At 53.1% G+C, this 14,979-nt stretch overlaps 1 protein-coding gene across 10 annotated transcripts; it reads left to right on the forward strand.

The window, feature by feature from the left end:
* The first annotated feature begins 41 nt into the window (after positions 1-41).
* Positions 42-11,033, forward strand: Tmc8 (transmembrane channel-like 8). 10 transcript variants are annotated; one of them, XM_006247821.5, is made up of 16 exons: positions 42-407; positions 1,156-1,393; positions 1,500-1,648; positions 1,869-2,018; positions 2,205-2,290; positions 2,999-3,135; positions 3,264-3,411; positions 4,454-4,624; positions 4,792-4,931; positions 7,715-7,838; positions 8,189-8,286; positions 8,440-8,623; positions 8,861-8,991; positions 9,076-9,234; positions 9,779-9,857; positions 10,263-11,033. In XM_006247821.5, exons 2-16 carry the CDS (start codon positions 1,233-1,235, stop codon positions 10,515-10,517), a joined length of 2,172 nt encoding a protein of 723 aa, XP_006247883.1. In that variant the 5' UTR covers positions 42-407; positions 1,156-1,232; the 3' UTR covers positions 10,518-11,033.
* The last annotated feature ends 3,946 nt before the right edge of the window (positions 11,034-14,979 follow it).

Genomic DNA, 14,979 nt, shown 5'->3' on the forward strand with positions numbered 1-14,979 from the left:
CTTAGGCTGGGCATGGTGCCAAACCCTGACCAGGGCATAGTAATGGGGAGGGCACCCGAGATGAAGGCGGGAAGTTCAGAAATAACCTGCCACCCAGTGGTAATGACACAGACCTTTAATTCCAACCTTGGGCAAGTATCTCTGTGAGTTCAAGGCCAGCCTGGTCTACATGATGAATTCAAGACAACCAGAGTTACATAGTGAGACCCTGTCTTGAAATAACACAAAGAGAAAAGAAAAAACTCCAGGGTTCCGGAGAGCCAATCACCTCCACCTATCACTATGCCATGTCACTCTGCGGTGACTGCCGACCGCAGATAAGGGTTCCTGCACCAGGACACGTCTAAGATCTGGCCGCCAGGAAGGGGGCTTGCGGGAGCGGGAGCACAGAAAAGCAGGTCGGCCTGGTGCGTGCCCACCGCACACCTCTCACCTGTGCCCGTGTCCCTCAAGGACAGGAAGTGCACGCAGAGGGAGAGGAAACTGTGCGGAAGGCGGGAGTGGGTGGAGGGGAGGAGACGCAGTGGGCCCCCACCCCCGGGTTCCTGTCACGTGACCCACTCCCCACTCCCTCACCACCCTGTTTGGTGTGTTGAGAGCTGGTCATAGCAGGGGGCTCCTCGGGGAGTTTAGTCCCTTGCCCCTTTGTGAACTGCTTGCCCCGGGACGATAAGGACGGTGAGAGGGGAAGAAGGCCAAGGCTATTGCTTCCTTCCGGACGGTTTGGAGGGGGTACCTTCTTTTCTCTTGGTTGGGGATATAGCCACGCCTCCTATTCTGGGTCCCTTAAGAACGCCAGAGCAGACACAGCCTGGGCAAAACACACAGAACGGAGCCGTAGTACATCCAGGACTGGGGTGTTGCAGGAAGCTGTATTGTAGGAGCTGTCCGGGTTCAGGACAGGGGTGACTTCCCAAAAAAACCAACCAGCACATGGAAAAAGACTGGGGATGATGTTTTTCCAAAGCTTAAGGTTTATGACAGCCGGCCTTTGCTTTGCCGGTGGCTTCTCTTTCCTCACATCCTGGAGGCCTTTCACCGCATTTGACAGGCAGGAAACTAAGGCCTTTGGTCAGTGGGTCTGTTTAAGAGGTGGAGTGGGACAGCCCGGGGTCCGACCCCAGCAGGCTTCTTTTCACTTGTGAACATTGGCAGGGCCAAGGTGGAGCTCGGCTCCCCTCGTTACTCCTGCGAGCAAGGATCTTGCCTGTCTGTCCCGCGCGCCCACTGGGATGTTTCGCCAGTGGTCGGTGCAGTCAGGACCAGCCCCACGAAGATCTGAATCCCAGGCGTCCTCGGAGGATCTGTGGAAGCAAGAAGTGGAGCGGCTATGCGCCTCCCGGACGCCTGTGCGGATGCTGCCCTACGCCATGGCAGATAAGCGCTTCATCCGGTGAGTGCTGCTGAGCCACACCGGACCAGGGGTGAGGGTGGGGGCGCCCGGGGACGCACCTGTCAGATGGATGACTCAAGGGCGCCCCATCGCCATGGTCCTGCAGGGAACTGCGGGAGCCCGAGGGCGTGAAGAACTCCTGCTGGCAGCGGTGGCATCGCCCGAGGCAGGTGGCACGACAGCAGCTGGGGGAGGCAGCAAAACGGCTAGGCCGCGGTTTCGGGCTCTGGGAGGGAGCTCTCTACGAGATTGGAGGTAGGATCCCATCCCGACCCTCTCTTCCCACCTCCCTCGTCAGCCCCTCCGTCCTTGTACACTCCTCGAATTTCTCCTGTACACACCTAGCTGGGCGATTGCCTTTTGGAGTTAATTGTGCGCGAAGCCCTATTTTTGCCCTGGGCTCGTCCACATTGGCACACGACACACAGTCCTGGGATTCTCATCGTGGCTGACTCTCCATGTTTTTCTCCCACAGGCCTCTTCGGGACCGGGATCCAGTCCTACTTCACTTTCCTTCGCTTCCTGCTGCTGCTCAACCTGCTGACCATGCTGCTGACTGCCTGCTTTGTGCTGCTGCCCCTGCTCTGGCTCCGCTCCCCTGAGCCAGGCCCTGCCCTGAAACTGAGTGAGTGCTGACCCTGTGGATATCAGTCTGGGCATGCTGCAAGGGCTAGCTTTGGATTCTCCTCCACATGACCTTCTTCCCAGTTCCTCAGACAGCCTCAGAATTAGGGTAGAGACAGTAGACTTGGAAGACAGAGTGTCACCTGTTTGGGGGACCCTATCCTGATGCCTTTCTCTTCCCACCCAGCAGGTCTCCAGTGCTCCGGCAGCCCCCTGCCCCAGAGTGACATTCCAAGGTTCCACAACCCACTTTGGAATGTTTTAACTGGCAGGGTAAGTGGGGTATCTTCTGGCAATGCTCTAGGACATCTGGGAGACCACAGTCTGAAAGGACCCCTGCTCCCTCGAGAGAGATTTTGGCTTTTTTTTTTTTCTCGGAGCTGGGGACTGAACCCAGGGCAGCGCTCTACCACTGAGCCAAGTCCCCAACCCCTGAGATTTTGGCTTTTAAGGGAGACTCTTCCACAAGCCAGCCAGGCCAGATCCAGGGACATAGGGATGTGTCCCCATGACCTATAGAACCCAGCAAGAGACAAATGGCAGAAGGAATCCAGACCTATGAGCTTAGCACCTCCCACCAGGTGTGGTAGCCATGCCTTTAATCCCAGGACTTGAAAAGTAGAGGCAGGCAGATCTCTGGGTTTGAAGCCAGCCTCATCTACAGAGCAAATTCCAGGACAGCCAAGGCTACCTAGAGAAACCCTGTCTGGGGACTGGGGGAGGGGGTACCTCCCAATTCCTGGAGGCCACTGAGCCAGTATCTTGATCCAAATCCTTGCAGGCTTGGGCAAGTTACCTGGCTTGAGTGTCTGTAAAATGAGTCTTCTTAGGCCAGGACAGTGGCACATACCTGCAAGCGCTCCGGAGATGGAGGCAGGAGGATTGCAAGTTCAAGGCCAGCCTGGGACACCCAGGGAGAGGCTGTCCTTCCAGGGCGAGCGTTAGAACAGGGCCCTGCACTCAGCTTCATTCATTCTCCAGGCCTTCAACAACACCTATCTCTTCTACGGTGCCTACCGAGCAGGGCCAGAGAGCAGCTCAGCGTACAGCATCCGCCTGGCCTACCTCCTTAGCCCGTTGGCCTGCCTGCTCCTATGCTTCTGTGTGATACTGCAGAGGTGAGGGAAGATCCCATGTCGCCTCCAGGCCTCCTTCCTGGGGCAAGGAGATCCTCAGCTAGCAGTGAGGCTTATCCTGGTCCCCAAAGTGGCGAGACCCCCACAGAAGTCTTTCTCCCTTCCTCCAGGATGGCAGAAGGCCTCCCACAGCAGACACTCGTGGGCCAGCGCTACAGGACGCCCCTCAGCGCCAAAGTGTTCTCATCCTGGGACTTCTGCATCCGGGTGTGGGAAGCCGCCACCATCAAGAAGCACGAGATCAGCAATGAACTGAAGGTGCGTGAGGCAGAGCGCGCGCCCAAGCACACGTGTGTGCTGATGGAAGCGGAGGAGAGGGGCTGTGTGAGTGTGCTCAAGTGTGCCGGGCTTGAAGACATTCACAGTGTATATTTAAATGAGCCCCAGGTGCGATGGGATAGTGTGTGACTGTGAATAAGAGTGACCGTGGCGCTGGAGAGATGGCTCAGCGGTTAAGAGCACTGACTGCTCCTCCAGAGGTCCTGAGTTCAATTCCCAGCAACCACAAGGTGGCTCACAACCATCTGTAATGGGATCCAACGCCCTCTTCTGGCCTGCACATGTACATGCAGGTGGAATGCTGCATACATAATAAATAAATCTTAAAAAAAAAAAAAAAAAAAAAAAAAAAAAGAGCGACCCTCGCACTGTGAGCCAGCTGTGTTTTGAGAACACGCAAATGTTCTAAGAATGTGTGAGCCAGGCCTGGCGGCGCACATCTCTTTAATCCCAGCCCTTGGGAGGCAGAGGCAGGAGGATGTCTGTGGTTTCCAAGTCAGCCAGGACTGCATAGTGAGACCCTGTCTTACATGTCTGATCCCAGCACTGGGATCCCGGGCTGAGGCAGGAGGATCGCCCTGAGTTTGCGACTAACCTGGGCTACAATTGCAGAAGTGCCAAGCCAGCCAAGATTATGAGACAAGACCCCGTCTCAACAAGGAGGGGTTGGCGGGATGGCTCTTCAGGTCAAGGGCCTTGCATGGAGACTGCCGGCTTAAAGTTCATCTCTGGATCCCATGGTGGGAGGAAAGGACCAGTTCCTACAAGCTGTACTCTGACCTCCACGTGTGCACCATGGCATTCACACACACACACACACACACACACACACACACACACACACACAGTGTAAAAATAGAAGACCCAACAACAAAAGGCATGTACACACACGCATGTGTGTGCATGTGCATGTGTGTGTAGCTGAGTGAGAGAGTGTCTGATCAGAGGTAGCTAGTGAGTGATTGGGTGAAAGTGGGCATGAATGTGGAGTACTTCAAGACCCCTCCCTGCTGCCCATCAGGTGGAGCTGGAAGAGGGCCACCGCTTGGAGCTGGCTCAACAGCAGACCCGGGCCCAGAAGGCCTGCCGCCTTCTCACCTACCTGCGTACCAACGTCCTCATTGTACTCCTAGTGATCGGAGCCATCAGCGCCATCTTCTGGGCCACCAAGTACTCACAGGACAACAAGGAGGTACTGGACAGTTAAACTCCTTTCTTTACTGTTTGCTTTTTCTGGTGTGGACTGTGGGAGGAGGAGAGTGCTCCCACTCGGCAGAGGAGAGAAATGGGGGCTCAGGTCAAGACCCTGCATGGGAGTCCCATCCTCAGAACCCTGACCTCCCCTCCTTTCCCCTACAGGAGTCCCTTTTTTTGGTGCTCCAGTACCTGCCTCCTGGAGTCATCGCCCTGGTCAACTTCCTGGGTCCCCAACTGTTCACAGTCTTGATCCAGGTGGAGAACTACCCTCCCAGCACCGAAGTCAATCTCACCCTGTTCTGGTGAGCATACGGGGGTGGCGCGTTGTGGTCCTCGGGCCCTGAACTGAGAGACTCACACATTCACCACTACACCAAAGGGGAGGTGAGCAGTGCTTCTAGAACATTCTACCTTAGGGACCCAAATCTGAGGCTTCCCCTGAAGGGCGCCATCAACCTGCACCAAGCAGAGGGCCATTTAGAGGGTTGGGATGTTCTTTGGCTTTGGGGAGTCAAAAACCAGCTGTGGACACTTGCAGTGGTGGCATTGCACACCTTTAATCCCAGCACTCGGGAGGCAGACTCGGGCAGACCTCTTTGAGTTGGAGGCCAGCCTGGTCTACAGAGTGAGTTCCAGGACAGCCAGGGTTATGCAGAAAAGTCCTGTTTAAAACAAACAAACAAACAAAAGCAAACAAAAACATTTAAAAAAGTCCACAGCTCCTGCAAAGCATGAGCACTAGGTGCCAGACCCTCAGCCTAGAAACGCCGGACCCATTCTCTGCATCCCTTGTGGTCGATTCTGATTTGCTTTGAGACACACACTAAAAAACAGCTCAAACTGGGCCAGGCATGGCGGCAAAACTAGCACTTGAGATGCCGAGGCAGGGAGTCCCAAGTTCGAAACCAGCATGGGCTGCACGGCAAGATGCTGTCAAAACTGTCCAAGTCAGCCAAGAGGGTTCGGAGGGTGTGAGTCCATGCCGTGTGAGCGAGCTTGACAGCCCGAGCTGGGATTTGGCTCACATGTAGAAAACCAGATGTGGTAGCACACATCTGTGACCCCAGCAGCCCTGTGCTGAGACAGGAAAGAGACAGGGACTAGCCTGGGAGCACCCAGGCTAGCAAACCTAGAGTACACAATGCATCCTTAGAAAAGTGAGGAGTGGGGTTGGGGATTTAGCTCAGTGGTAGAGCGCTTGCCTAGGAAGCGCAAGGCCCTGGGTTCGGTCCCCAGCTCCAAAAAAAAGAACCAAAAAAAAAAGAAAGAAAGAAAAGTGAGGAGTTGGGGATTTAGCTCAGTGGTAGATCTATTGCCTGGCAAGCACAAGGCCCTGGGTTTGGTCCCCAGCTCTGAAAAAAAAAAAAAAGAAAAAAGAAAAAAAGAAAAGTGAGGTCGTGCATCAATTGTTTGCTGTTTGTTTTTAAGATAGGGTCTCGCTCTGTAGACCAGACTGGCCTTGAACTCACAGAGACCTGCCTGCCTCTGCGTCCCAGTGCTAGGAATAAAGGTTTGCACCACCGTACCAGGCTTGCCTTTGTTTTTTTGGTTTGGTTTGGTTTTTTAAGGTACCCCAAAGGGCAGCCATTTCTGCCTCTCAGCTCCTACTGAACTGGAGACCAAGCCTCGGTTGCCAGCCATTCTAGTCACACGGGACACTGTACTGTCCTGGTTATAGGCATGTCACAGATCCAGGCCATAAGGCTATGTGGTCCTGACACATTCAAAAAGTAGGTGTGGCTTGTGTTTCTGAAGCACACAATACTGAGCTATGAGCCCGGGAGTTAACTAGTGGGGCTGGGATGTAGCTCAGCCATACGGTGTGTGCTTAGCATTAAAGGAGACTTGAGTTCAGGTCCCAGCAGCCACATCAAAGCTGGGTGTTGTGGCATGTGCTTGGAACACTCCACACAGCGGTGGCGGGGTCGGGGAGATGGGTGAGTCCCAAGACTTCAGTGTCCCATGTAACTTCAATGCAGAGCTTTGGGTTTAGTGGGAGACTCTGTCTCCAAATTAAAATTTTAAAGTGGACCCTTGAAATATGGCTCAGCAGCTATAACCAGGCACAGCTCTTCCAGAGGACCCAAATTACCTTCCCAGCTGCTAGGTCAGGCAGCTCCTCCAAGGAAGTTCAACCCCTCTGGCACTGACTGACAACTACATTTACAGGCACATGCCCCCACACAGACATATAACTCATAATTTTAAAAATAAAGATAGGGCTGGAGAGATGGCTTAGTGGTTAAGAGTGCTGACTGCTCTTCCAGAGGTCCTGAGTTCAATCCCCAGCAACCACATGGCGGCTCACAACCATCTGTGATGGGATCTGATAGATAGCAAGCATTCGGGAGTCAAAGACAGGCAGGCAGAGTTTGAGACCAACTTGGTTCACAGAATGAGCCCCAGGCCAGCCTGAGCTATGTAGTGAGACATTGTCTCAAATAAATGAACAAAAATTAAATTTTAAAAATATATAAGGAGAGAGAGAGAAAGTCTGACCAACGACCTAAAGTCAACCTCTAGTCTCATGCACATGTACAGGAGAGTGTACCCAACACACATGCACCTGCATATGCACGCACAGACACACACATAGACAGAAGGTGACCAGACTTGGTGGTGCTCACCTTTAACACCAGCCCTCAGACACATAGGCAGACAGATCTCTGTAAGTTTGAGGCTAGTCTGGCCTACAGAGTGAGTTCTGGTCCATCCATGGCTACATAGGAAATAAAAGAGGAGAAAGCAGATGTTATCTGACCTGAAGCTTTGAGGACCCAGGAAAGTGCAGTTTCTCTTGTGGGACTCATCTGAATAAACTGTAAAGCTGGCAGCAAGGAGGATAGCTGGGTGGCACAGTATTTCCCTAACTGGCTTAGAAACGGGACCCATTCCCTGGGAATCATGTAGCGTCGGATTTGAGGAACGCGTTTTGAGAAACACTGACGGGAGCAAAAGCAAGCTGGAAGGAGGCTGAGCTCCGAGAGAGGGGCAGAGCCCAGGACACAGGATCTTAGACACCAGCCTGGATAGAGTCGTACCGACCCTCTGACGCATCCCCGAATGACGGATGCCCCGCCTGCAGGTGCGTGGTACTGAAGCTAGTCAGCTTGGGGATGTTCTCCTTCTCCCTGGGTCAGACGGTGCTGTGCATCGGCAGAAACAAGACCAGCTGTGAGACCTACGGCTACAACGCTTGCGACTACCAGGTGGCCAGCAGCCCCATCCTTCCCCATAAAGCCCCACCTCAGACTCCAGAGTAGTCCATTGTAGTCCTTGTCCCTCCCCGGGTCTCATTTTTGTGAGTAGCTGGAAGTGGAGCTGCCATACCACGGCATGCACCAAGGGGGCGCCCTGCACCCTGCCCTAGCTCTCCCGGCATGGGAGTCTTCTGCTCTAGTCTATCCCTGAGGTCATGTCTGATTGCAAACGGGCACTGAGACCCACCCCAGCCGCCAACCCACCCACCCCCAACTCAAGAAAGCAATGAGTGAGGAAAGAGAATCTGGAGGAACCTAAGGATAGTGATGGATCTGGTCTCCCCCTCTCTGCACCGCAGTGCTGGGAGAACTCGGTGGGTGAAGAATTATATAAATTAATCATCTTCAACTTCCTGCTCACCGTGGCCTTCGCCTTCCTGGTCAGCCTGCCTCGGAGGTGAGCTACATGGGGACACCCCAGGGGATGGCCAGAGGCCACAGCCAAGCGTGAGCTAGGTGTGTCCCCTTGAGTGAGGGTATGGTGGCCCATAGGGAAGACCTCCTGGCTTGAATACTTGCCTGGAGAGTACCCAGATCCTCCCTACCCCAGGCTGTTAGTAGAGCGCTTCTCAGGCTGGTTCTGGACTTGGCTGGACCGGGAGGAGTTCCTGGTGCCCAAAAACGTGCTGGACATCGTGGCTGCACAGACTGTCACCTGGATGGGTCTCTTCTACTGCCCCCTGCTGTCACTACTCAACAGTGTCTTCTTCTTTCTCACCTTCTACATCAAGAAGGTGAGGGGGGGGTTGGGGATTTGGCTCAGTGGTAGAGCGCTTGCCTAGCAAGCGCAAGGCCCTGGGTTTGGTCCCCAGCTCCGAAAAAAAGAAAAAAAAAAGAAAAAGAAAAAGAAAAAGAAGGTGAGGGGGCTGGTTCAGGAGACCCCGAGGCTGCATTCTGTTTCTACCCTCCCTTCTCTGAACTCCATGGTCTACAAAGCACCCTGGTAAGTCCTGTTATCGCCCACCCCCCAGTACACCCTCCTGAGGAACTCCAAGGCATCCCCACGGCTTTTCCGAGCCTCCAGCTCCATCTTCTTCTTCCATCTGGTGCTGCTCCTTGGCTTGCTTTTGGCTGCAGTGCCTCTGGCCTACGTGATCAGCAGGTGAGGAAGGCTGGAGACTTGGGGGGCTGGCCCAGCAGCTCCTACCCCAGGTTCTGACAGGCCTGTCTGCTCCCATCTCTCCAGCACCCACTCCTCCTGGGACTGTGGCCTCTTCACAAACTACTCGGCCCCCTGGCAGGTGGTACCAGAGCTGGTGGCCCTCCAGCTCCCACTTCCTGGCCAGTATGCCCTCCATTACCTCAGCTCCCATGCCTTCAGCTTCCCACTCCTCTTTCTGCTCAGGTGACTGTCCATCAGGACACAGGGAGAAACTCCAGGGGTTTCCTTTCTTCCCCAGGGTGGATGGTATACACTTGAGCATCTCTAGACAGTGTCCGGGAGTGCAGGAGCCAGGGAAATGAGGGCTCAAAGATAGGTACCTGGGGTATACTGTAAGGTACTTCTGACCTCCTGGGATGCTGTGAGGACTGCATGACCACCGAAGAAGCACAGCCCCAGGTGAACCTACTTGCCGTGCTGGAAGACTCCAGGGCTGTAGGAAGAAGGGGTGATGGTGGTAAAGCAGTGTGCACAGGGATCTAATGGTGAGTCCGCAGACGGTGCACACCTGTAATCCCAGCACTCAGGAAGCTGAGGCAGGAGGATTGCTGTGGATTTGAGGCCACCCTACCTACAGAATGAGCTTCAGTCCAGCCTGGGCTACAGGACAAGGCTCTGTCTTAAAGACAGAGACTTGGGGGGCGGGGGGGAGAGGCAAGGAAGTCAGGCCAGATGAGGATGACTGTGATCTGAGAGGTGACTGAACTGGAGTCCTATCTGCCTTAAGCCTCGTCCTGACCGTTTGCATCTCCCAGTCCCGGGCGAATGCCAGAGCCATCCATGAGCTGAGGAAGCAACTGGTGTGGGTGAGTGTGCATGGCACTGTGGCCAGACCCTTGAGTGTGTAGCTAGCTACTCTGAAGGACCGAGCTGGGAAGGTGGGTTTCTTTCTTCCTTGTGGTTGGGTGTACCTCCAGGTTAGGAAGAAATCCTCCGGTCCTGCGACAGGCAGCCTACTTCCGTGGAGGCGTGACCTTGGGTTGAAGCAAAGCCTTAGGTTATTGGCGTGGTCGAGTAGGGACTGGGACGCCTTGGAGGCGGGGCCATGGTGCTTCCGAGTCTTAGGTTAGGGGCGGGGCCTCTAGTGGCCTCCCGCTACTGCATTAAGAACGCGTCCTGACGGGGGCGTAGCCTCTGGTTGCGTTGCGGGCGTGGCTCCTGGCTACAGCTTGTTTCTAACTAACTTCTGCTCTCTTGTTCTCCCTGCGCAGCAAGTCCAGGAGAAGTGGCACCTGGTGGATGACCTGTCGCGGCTGCTGCCGGAGCTGAGCCCAGAGCCCGAGTCCCCTCACTTTCGAGCTTCGCGTCCACGATCCTTCTGCCCGGGATTCCCATGCCCAGGTTCACCTGGTCCCAGGACACCCTGGCTGGGATCCTCCACCAGGCTGAGCTCTTCGAGCCTCGGAACCCCCAGTGCCTCGGTTCCCGCCTCCAGATTTCACTTCCCCAGCCTCACAGAGCTGTAGCACCGACCCCACGTCCCTCGGCTCTACCTCAGCTTCCTCCAGCGCCTCCACTCCCGCCCTTCCACCTCCTTTTGCCCATGCTCTCTGCCCCACCCCCACCCCACCCCGAACCACGGCCTACAGATGGCTCCTGGCCCTCTGGCAAGGTTCTCCAAAGTGAGCCACACCCTCAGGTCACCAAGAAGAACAGGAGAATTTCTACCTCTTTTATCTCATTCCTTCAATTTTTATTGAGTGTTGTACAGTGTACAAAACAGTATGAATATAAACTCACGGGTGCAATTTATAAATATATATATATTTTTTGAAACACTGGAATTTCTTAGAGTTGCTCTCAGAAACATTTGTATATTTCTCTCCATGAGGCTGCAAGAGCTGATCTGGAACAAACCTGCACTTCTGTGCCCCTACAAAGGTGAAGCCATGCTCTGCGAGAAGCAGTGCTGGGTCTTGAACCAAACACGTGGACCCCAAAGGCACACTAAACCAGGGTGGAGCTTGGAAGCCACCCCAGAGCCGGAGAATGGCTTGCTGAAATTCAGTGATGTCTGGGTCCCTTGGGGAAAGTAGATCATGGCTGTTGTGTTTTATAAAGAGAGGCCAGGGATATGTTTGGTGAAGGCGCGGTGGTATGATGCAGGGGAAGAGGGTGCCTCTGCGAGCCCATGCAGAGGAATCCCTTCCCTCTGAGGTGCCAGCCACACTCTGATATAGTATAGAATAGAGTTTATTCAGGGCATGGGGAGGGGAGTTGAGGGGATAGTAGAGACAGAGAAAGATGAGACAGAGAGAGACAGAGACAGAGAGAGACAGAGAGGTAGTAGAGGTCATCCAGGAGGCAGGTGGAGAGAAAGGGGGAGGGGAATGGAAAGAGAGGGGGTTGGAATGGAGAGAGGGGTGATAAGGAGGAAGAGGAGAGAGCAAGAAAGCAAAAGAGAAAGGAGTTGTCGAGCAGCCCTTTTTTTTTTTTTGGTCCTTTTTTTCGGAGCTGGGAACCGAACCCAGGGCCTTGCGCTTCCTAGGCAAGCGCTCTACCACTGAGCTAAATCCCCAACCCCGAGCAGCCCCTTTTATAGTGAGTCAGGCACACCTGGCTGTTGCCAGGCAACTGTGGACGGAGTCTAAGACTCCATGCCAACAATGGCCACACCTCTGCAGAACCTGGTTCTGGCACCACTCGAGCCTCCGAGGGGTGACAGTTCACACCCCGCCAGTCTCTCAGTGCCAGGTACAGACCTGCCACTCTGAGACCTGTGTGTGTGGGGGGGTACCTTCTCTCAGGGCTGTAAAGGCAGGGCAGGGGAGCGGCCTGCAGCTGTGCCTGGGATTCCTTTTCTCCTTCCCACCCTCCATGAAGTTCTTTGAGTTTGAGAAGCTTTGAAGTTGGAAGCTGTAGCTGCTTTGAACCCACCGATTGGAAGGCATGCTCTACAAAGTTCTGAAGCTAACAAGCCAGCAGCCTCGGGGGCAGTTTCTGTGTCTCTTGACTTTTGTTTGTTTTGTTTTTGTTTTCTTTGTTGTGTGTTGGTTTTGAGGCAGGGTCTCTCTACATAGTCCTGGCTGTCCTGCCTCAAACTCACAGAGATCCTCCTGCCTCTGCCTCCCAAGTGCGGGGTTAAAGTCTTGCTCCCCGCTCTGTGAGGACATTTCAAGCAGCTAGTGTGCAGAGCTGCTAGCTGGGAGGCAGAGGGAACCCTGGGAGATGATTGGAACTCTTCCAACAGGAAACATACCCAGGCTGGCTTGGAGCTCCTGATCCTCCTGCCTCTGCTTTCCTAGTGCTTTGTGACGATCACAGTTCCCTCCACCCAGCTGAGACACCTGCAGCGGCTGCCCTGATTTCTGTCACAGACACTAGAGTCTTCTCAGGTGACCTCTGAAGACTTGGCCACTTCAGGCCCTCCTGAGACTTCCCTTGCTTCAGTTGCCTGGCCACCACATGACCTCCCCCTCCCATCTGTAATCAATTAGGTGCTTCTAAATGCTAGGGTTTCTGCAGCAAGTACAGGTCTACAGTTTGAGAAGCATGGAAAATGTACTGTAGGAGGTGGCCCTGGAAGGTGGTGTCCCCAATCCCTGGGCCACAAACAGGGCAGGGGTGCAGGGCCCTGTTCCTGGAGCAATAAGACCTGTAAGGGCACAGGTAGGCTCTGGTGCCCAGTAGGAGGAAGGTCACAAACCATCCAGGTGAACAATAGCAGCTACAGTCACAAAATCACCTGGGAGCAGCTTGGAGACAGATTCCTGGGCCTGAGCTTCTACACCAACTCTTTTTTTCTTTCTTTTTTTTAATTTTATTTATTTTATGTATGTATGTATAAATACACTGTAGCTATCTTCGGACACACCAGAAAGAGGCATGGGATCCCCCATTACAGATGGCTGTGAGCCACCATGTGGTTGCTGGGATTTGAACTCAGGACCTCTGGAAGAGCAGTCAGTGCTCTTTTTTTTTTTTTTTTTTTTTTTGGTTCTTTTTTTCGGAGCTGGGGACCGAACCCAGGGCCTTGCGCTTCCTAGGTAAGCGCTCTACCACTGAGCTAAATCCCCAGCCCCAGTCAGTGCTCTTAACCACTAAGCCATCTCTCCAGCACTACACCATCAACTCTTAAGACACTGCCACAGTGGAATCTTTTGGGGTTATTTGTTTATTTGTGGGGTTTTGTTTATTTGTTGTTTTTGTTTTTCAACCAGGCTAATGGCCCACACCTATAATCCCAACCCTTGGGAAGCCTAGGCAGGAGGATTATGAGGTTGAGGTCAGTGTAGACTCCACAGCAAGACCTTGCCTCAAAAACAAAACCAGTGCAGTTTGGTGGCACGTGCATGTGCATGTGATCCCAGTATTCGGGAGGCAGCAGGCTAGCCATTACGTTTTAGGCTAGCCTGGTCTACATAGTGAGTTACAAGGCCAGCCAGGGCACAGGGTAGAACTTGTATCGAATATACTAGAAAAAAAAAAATGACCAGGCATGGTGGCATACCCTTTTAATTTTAGCGTTCTGGATAGGTGAGTCTCCATAGGTTCAAATCCAACCTGGTCTACTTAGTGAGTTCAAGGACAGCCTACAAAGCGAAACCCTGCTTCAAACAATAAAATAAAATAAAATAAAATAAAATAAAACCATCTAATAACAGCATCAGCATAAAACTAAACCAAACATGGTGAAGTCGTGCTCAAAAGACCCAAACAGGAGAAGTAGGAAGAGAGCTTGAGACTAGCTGCTAATCAGACAACAACCAGGGCCTCTGGAGATGGCACTTCCAAGGGAGGGGTTGGCTTGGAGCCCTACCCCCCCAGTACAGCTTGGGGAAGGGGAGATATGAGCAGGAGATTGGGGGGTTGCTGAGGAAGGCTTGCAGATGGAGTTACACTGTCCAGGCGTGGGCAGCTGAGCCCCTATGGCAGTGGTCAGAGTCCAGGAGGCCGAGGCAGCACCTGCAGTGTGTGCCACAGGGCCTAGATGACCCGCACTGACACACTGTGAATGATGTGTCTGCTCTGCTTGCCCAGGACCACATTAGTGAGACCTTGTTTCAAAGGTAAATAGAGGCTGGAGAGAGAGCTCAGCCAGCAAGGGCCCCTGCAGAGGACCTGGGTTCAGCTCCCGGTGCTAACATCTTGGCTCACAACCCTGTATAACTCTAGTACCAGGGGATCCAACGCCTTCTTCTGACTGCCACAGATGGCAAACATATGTACTCAGGCACACATGCCTATGTGGATGGATGTCTATATGCAGGTTAGGGCAGGCACAAGATAAGGCAAGGCCTGGGATTGGGCAGTGAAAAAGAAAGTCAGGGGCAGAGCTTTTGTAAGGTGGGAAAGATAGGAGAGAAGAGGAAGAGAAGATGGAGAAGGAGAAGGACAACCCACCCCTGTGGGTCTTTAATTAGCCCTGGGTAGTTATGAATACCTTATAAGGGATGGATTATTAAAGGACAATTTGTCTTATCTAGGTGGGCAGTTTATATCAATATCAACTGGCTCTGATTTTATTGTGTGGACGTTTTGTGAGTGAGAATTTACTGCTATAAATCTGATTGATAAATTAAAAGCTTTAGAGCTTTGATTTTTAATGGGTTATTGGGAGTTGGGACCATAACCACGGGGTTGGGTGGATGCTGGGAATGCGAACAGAGTCTGCAGCAGAGAGCCCTGAGATAGATGCTGATGGAGATAGCCATGGAGGTAGAGAGATGGGTCAGCAGTAAAGAACACTGACTGCTCTTCCAGAGGTCCTGAGTTCAATTCCCAGCCAACCACATGGTGGCTCACAACCATCTTTAATGGTATCCGATTCCCTTTCCTGGTGAGTCTGAAGACAGAGACAATGTACTCACACACATCCAATAAATAAAGTCTTTTTTTTTTTTTAGATTTATTTATTTATTATATATAAGTACACTGTAGCTGTCTTCAGATACACCAGAAGAGGGCATCGGATCTCTTTATAGATGG

Source organism: Rattus norvegicus, chromosome 10, assembly GCF_036323735.1.
Source record: "Rattus norvegicus strain BN/NHsdMcwi chromosome 10, GRCr8, whole genome shotgun sequence".
Lineage (NCBI taxonomy): Eukaryota > Metazoa > Chordata > Mammalia > Rodentia > Muridae > Rattus > Rattus norvegicus.